Genomic DNA, 6126 nt, shown 5'->3' on the forward strand with positions numbered 1-6126 from the left:
ATTTTACAGTAGATGGATTTGGTATTCTGGCTGTGTAGAACTTTACTTTCATGAGAATAACATGATCTATTTTCCTCTGCCCTTCCAAAATGTATTAGTATGCTTAGTTTACATGAAAATGCATGCCCATCGCTCTTTAAATCTACACGACTTCTCCTGTACAGATTAAGAAAAATCTTTACAACACATTTGCAAATATATTTGGGTGCTTAAGAAGCTTGAGCCACAGCTGTGAAAGCTTGAGCCAAGCTGTGAAAGACTCAGACATAAGCCATAAAGTAAATACCCAGAGGTGAAGAGCAAGTGCAAAGAGCAGATGACTACGATCCAAACCTGCAGCAAGCTCTTGAGCCCAGATTGACAGTGCAGCTGTCCCCACTTCCAGCACAACACTGCTGTCCCCAGCATGCCGCACGCTGCAGAGGTGGGACAGGCATGGAAATTGCCAGCAGCTTCTGCAATGGAGGGTTGAGCTCCAGTTATTAGGTAACTAACTGACATACTTCACTGCAAATTTGGTTGCAAGAGAGTTGGCTGAATTAAGATACCATCCCTAAAACAATGTGATGAGGCCTTTCTTTGGGATAAGTGGAAGAATCCTATTCTAGCCTGTGACAATGCCCCCACCTCAGGCACACTGCATCTCAGATATATTCTTGTGATTCATCGCTCTCTTCATTCAATTAGTAGGTGTACAATTAATGTTGTTATTAGAAGGAATAGCTCTAATGACAAATTGTCGCTGATAGTTTTTGAGCTGCAAAAGTTTATAATGTAGATCCTTATAGAGACATTACCCATTATGGCTGATGTGAATAACTGAAGGAAAATGAGTTCAACTACCACAGAGTTTACATAATGAAGTAAACTGCAAAAGCCTTTAATGCTCCTATCGATTTTATCTGCAATAATGTATTGCTTGTTTGAAGAATAGCATCACTAAATTAACGCACCATTTCAGCTGTTCGAATTTCCCTGGCTGCACAGGGATAAGACGATTACATTTGGGTATTAACTTTAATAATATTGATACTGATACAAAGCAGGCAATTTGCATAACGCCGCCAGCCACAGCATTGATCCGGCTGAGCATCGACCCAGCTCTCCGCAGGAGGCTGCCCCGCATCTGCAAGGTAATACCTGACATAAATTCCCATTATCCCGCTCCAGACGATGACAGAGCGAAATATCGCACTGATGCCCTTTCCGTCCATTAGCTGTTATGTCGATATTATAACAGCAGTGACTGATTAATTAATTTATGCCCTGCACCGGAGGGAGGGTGTGCTGTACACTGCCCTAGCCCGGCCTCCCGCTCTAGCCCCGCCCCTATAACCACGCCCACCCCTGGATAGCCCCGCCCATCGCCCGTGCTCGTATGTCCCTACCGGCCGCCGTCGGCCGCGCTTGCGCGGTTTCGGGCATGGCGGTGGCTGGGCTCCGGAGTGTCCTCTGGCAGCGGGCAGCTGCCCGGCTGCAGTTGGCGCGGGCTGCCGTGGCGGAGCCCGCGGGGGTGCGGGCGGGTGAGTGAGCGGGGAAGAGGCAGCGGCACGCTTTGACAGGCGGCGGGGTGGGTGTCCTTGAGCCGGTGGCGCTGGGGCCGGGCTGTGAGGGCAGCGCGACCTCCCCGGCCCAGCCGCCGCTGCCGGCGGGGCGCGTGCCCATCCGGCCGTGTTGCTCTCCCGGCAGCCTCGCAGATGACCCAGGACATGTTGCCCGGGCCGTATCCTCGCACGCCGGAGGAGCGGGCAGCTGCCGCGAAGAAGTACAACATGCGGGTGGAGGATTATGAGCCCTACCCTGACGACGGCTTCGGGTGAGCTGGGGTGGTCCGGTGACCAGCAGCATCTGTGGCTCTGTGCTTCTGGCTTCTGATGAGCTCCCGCAGGTGCTGTGAGCTTAGAGCTTGAAGGCACTTTTAATATAGGAACAGGTGGAATGAGTTGGAGATCCGCATGACTAAAATGCTGTATGAGAGGCTTTGTATGCTGATGTAATGCAGGGCTAACAGGGATGAATCGAAAGCTATCTCTAGAATAAAAATTTCAGGAAGTATTTAAGTGTTAGGGAATGCTGTGGCATGGGCAAACCAGCTACAGTTCTGTTCTTCACTCTAGCTTGCATTTTCTTCCAGCTAGCATAGCCTAAAAGGACACACTGGGGGAATGCTCTTTGCTACAGTGACATCAGTAATGGTTGTGGTAGTTGCATGTATGCATCTAAAAATTCATATTCATGGAAGCTGTAAAATCAAAGCAATGCTCCCATTTTCATAAGCCTATCCTATAGTGTCTCCTATAAAATATGTCTAAATTAATACAGATTTCTTATATGTTTGGGAATTTTTTTGTCTGTTTCTCACAGTTATGGTGATTATCCCAAGCTCCCTGATAAGTCTCAGCATGAGAGAGACCCCTGGTACAAGTGGGACCAGCCAGACATGAGGCATAACTGGGGAGAGCCGGTAGGAATGCTAGTAGCACTTTTCAAGCTGCTAATCCATACTACTGTTATTAAATGCTAACATGCACATCTTTGTTAGTGCTTTCTGTTTAATTCTTTGTGTAATTGCATTGCCAAGTTCAGGTGTGTGTTCCCTATGCAAGCATGGCATGGACAATTGGTCATTTGGATGGAGGCTATAGCCCTCAGGGTAGATATTTTGAAGGCACTGAGGACTCTTAACGTCTTATTACGTATGAGGAGGGAGACTAAAAAAGTTTATCCGTAGGAAAACGCTCATCCATTTTCTGTGCCTGATCTGACTCGGTATGAGAGTTTAGTTCAGAATCATTTAGCAAAGAAGCCATTGTTTAAGTAAAGTCCTATTAGTACAATGGTAGTAGCTATTGCTGCTTTATTACCCCAGGGTTTGTTTGGTGGGTTTTTCTTCTGGTTTTTGTGGGCTAGAATACAAATAAGGTGGTTTTCTCTGAAGAAATTTTGCAAGATATCCTTTAGACTTTGAAAGTTAACATAGGTGCTCAATTTCTCTTAAGTTCTTCAAACTCCTTGTCAGGATTAACTTTTCAGTTAGTGCTGGATCTTTCTGTGAATGACTGCCATCTAACTGTGATTATGGAACTTTGTGATTGACTTGACCTCTTCATACTAACAGTAGAGACAGTAGCAGCAGGTACCCTACTTGTTTTGAGAAACCAGCCTCCAAGTGACAGGTAGTTGCTTCTTTGTTTGAAATTACACTGCTACTTCTGTTTGGGTATGTTCTATAAATGAGGGTACCAGTTTATACCATGCCTTTTCAATGGTGTTGGGAAACAAATATAATACAGTGATTATGTATACAAATAAAAGCTGCTGCTACCCTGTAATTAAGCATATTACCTGGTGTAAGTATAGGATGGAATTTAAAGTCCTGAATTTTACTGTAACTGACAACTTGCTATGACTGTAGGTAAATCACTTGCCTCCTCTGTGGCTTTAACTCCATTTTCAAGGTGGAGGTGAAACAGCTTCTGGCAGTTTTGTGAATGCTGTAAAACACTTTTTCCCTTGATAAAAGCAGCTTTGAGCATGGTTGGTAAATGTCTGGTTTTCTTCTGTTCTTTAGATGCACTGGGACTTTGACATGTATACTCGGAACCGTGTTGATACATCCCCCACTGTAGTACCCTGGCACATCATGCGCAGACACTTCTTTTTCTTTCTGGGTACCATGCTGGTCATGTTTGTTATTGGAGGGATGTATCCATCTTATATGCCTGTGGTGAGTGATGTCCTTGGGTAAAGGGAGGAAAAGTAGGTGTGTTTCTTGTCACTGCTGGTACCCAGACGAGTAGTTTTGCTGAAGCATAATGATTGGATGCAAAATGCTCCTGCTGGCAGGAGCTGGGCCAAGGGGTGTCCTGTGGCCTCGTCCAGCCTGAGTTGTTGTTTTGACCGGCTTGGCTCAGCTCACAGGTCAGGTTCTCTTTCATAGTTAGCAGTTCCTGTTCCCAGGGAACTAATTTTAAGCTATGCTTCTTACAGTACCCCTTCTTTGATCTAGGTATTCTCATTCACTGTGCTCATCTGCTGGAGGGTGATGCTTTATTTCTTCTTTTGCCCTGTTTTTAGTTATATCTCATGACCTGTATCAATTGGAATGTACTTCTGAAAAATACATCTGAATAATACACAAATAGGTTTTGCAAAATATTATCCTCATGCTGTCGGATGAACTGTTGGTTAAGTTTAAATGCAAGACCACTTTGATGTTTCTGTTAAAGGACATGGGTTTATATGAAGAACTCTGTCACTGAATTTACTTCCCTTATACTCTAATATTCCTACTGAAGCAGTTAAGAAATAGAAATTTAAATTGGAAATAACAAGCCTTGATTTGGGTGGGGGTGTGATGGGATACCCCTTTGTTTGCTTGGTGAATTAATTTGCCTCTCTTATAGGGACCGAAGCAATATCCCTTCAATGACCTGTATCTGGAGAGAGGAGGAGACCCCAATAAAGAGCCACCAGTGGTGACACACTATGAAATCTGAAAGTTGTTGGAGTGCTATGCTTTCCTCTGACACCAATGCTGGGGATGGCATCTTCTCTAGCATTCACTGTGTTAACACTTGTCCTTCAAGGTTTAACCACTAACTGCAGTGAAATAAACCGATGACATCTACTGTCCTAGTTGTCTTCTGTTGGTTTGAGAGAGCTGAACAGTGGCCAGTGAAATTAAATGACCTTTGCCATTTTTTCTAGATGGCATTGTATTGTTGGGGAAAACTTCTGAGAGCAGTCCTAGAACTGCTGCTAGTTTATATACCTTGTGCACAAACATTCCTCAACTAAGCCTGTCTGTGAAGGAGATGCTGCCTATTACCCAGTGGCTTACAGCAGGTGCTGCTTGATGTTGAACTCGAGTGTCATAATTTAATGTGAAATGACAGGCAGAACCAGACCGGCAAGTGGTGGTGCTTGGATGTCTCGTACTGTGTGAGTAACTCTTCATCCTTACTGGCATTGATCTCTTCCTGGTTTAGATGCCTTCTCAAGTGAAGCTTTACACAACCAGTAGGGAGCACCAGTGAGGCACAGAGTCTTGCTGTGTATAGCTTGAAGTGTCCTGCCCAGCTGTGGGCAGCAGTGGTACGGAAAGGCTAATAAGCAAGTCCAGTTCTGGCTAGGCCTCTTCTCTGCCTGGGCTTTGGTCCAAGAGCGCAGATGCTCAAGTTGCTCCTGTGTGGCCCGAGTTCGTCCACGACTGTTGGCATTGCATCTGATCCATGAAGTCTGTCTGTCTTGCTGCAAACCACTGGTCTAGGGCCTCCTAATGCATTCATTGATAGTTTGCTTGGGAAGGTTATATATGCAAATTGATTAAGGTCCTAGATGTATTCAGCTCCATTCTTCCTTTACCATAAGTTTTTCCTCTTGCTACTGGAGGGGAGGCAGTACTGATTTAAAGTGAAAGTTTTCTCAACTCCCCTGTGCTGTTTTAGGCCCTGCTGTTTGGCTGCAGGAGTGAGTAATCACAGAAGGCTAAGGGCTTGGACTGTTCTGGGTGCCTCCTGTAAACTATGTGCTGTGCTCTCCTCTGAACACCCTGTCATGACTTGCAGTTCCTTGCTTTAAGAGAAGCAGGTATTTGGGGACAGTGATCCATGATTTTTTGATCTATAAAGATTTTTAATCCCAGATTGTAAAAGTCAGTTAGCTTGATCTGTGTGAAGGGGTTTCTGTAAGCATGTAAGTTCAAGGGGGTTGCATGATAGAATGCTAGGACATACAAATATTTATGCGTAATGAAAACTAACTTTTTTGAAGGTGCTGAACAATCATGATTCATCCTGGCGTCTGTAAACTGTCACCTTCTCTTCTAGTTACAGAAATGCTTAATTCTGAATTATGGACAATGTCATTTAACCCCAGAAGGGTTTTTAAAGTATTTTTTTGAGCTGTGGGGACCTTGAAACTGAATTATTTGAAAACAAAGTATTTACACAGGAGAAAAACATCTTTTAGGGGTTCTCTAGTAAGAATTACCATTCCATAGCAGTTATGTGACAGCAGTATATACAATGTGAGAGTTGTAAAGAGTCTTCTAGTAAAATGGAAATTATAAGAGCAGTAATGGGATGGGAGCTTTATCTTGCTGTATGCTAAATGATAATGCAG

The 6126-nt window shown here is 44.4% G+C and overlaps 1 protein-coding gene across 1 annotated transcript; it reads left to right on the plus strand.

The window, feature by feature from the left end:
- Positions 1-1370: 1370 nt before the first annotated feature.
- On the plus strand, positions 1371-4631 carry NDUFB8 (NADH:ubiquinone oxidoreductase subunit B8). Its single transcript, XM_062606659.1, has 5 exons — positions 1371-1523; positions 1690-1816; positions 2365-2464; positions 3572-3727; positions 4407-4631. Exons 1-5 carry the CDS (start codon positions 1379-1381, stop codon positions 4497-4499), a joined length of 621 nt encoding a protein of 206 aa, XP_062462643.1. The 5' UTR covers positions 1371-1378; the 3' UTR covers positions 4500-4631.
- Positions 4632-6126: the final 1495 nt, after the last annotated feature.

Source organism: Pezoporus occidentalis, unplaced genomic scaffold, assembly GCF_034315485.1.
Source record: "Pezoporus occidentalis ecotype Australia unplaced genomic scaffold, CSIRO_AGI_Poc_V1 ctg98, whole genome shotgun sequence".
In the NCBI taxonomy this organism is placed as follows: Eukaryota; Metazoa; Chordata; class Aves; order Psittaciformes; family Psittacidae; genus Pezoporus; species Pezoporus occidentalis.

Coding starts and splice junctions, on each gene's coding strand:
- NDUFB8 (XM_062606659.1), top strand. CDS start 1,379: ATGTCCCTACCGGCCGCCGTCGGCCGCGCTTGCGCGGTTTCGGGCATG. Junction 2,465..3,571: donor GGCATAACTGGGGAGAGCCG/GTAGGAATGCTA, acceptor TCTGTTCTTTAG/ATGCACTGGGACTTTGACAT. Junction 3,728..4,406: donor ATCCATCTTATATGCCTGTG/GTGAGTGATGTC, acceptor CCTCTCTTATAG/GGACCGAAGCAATATCCCTT.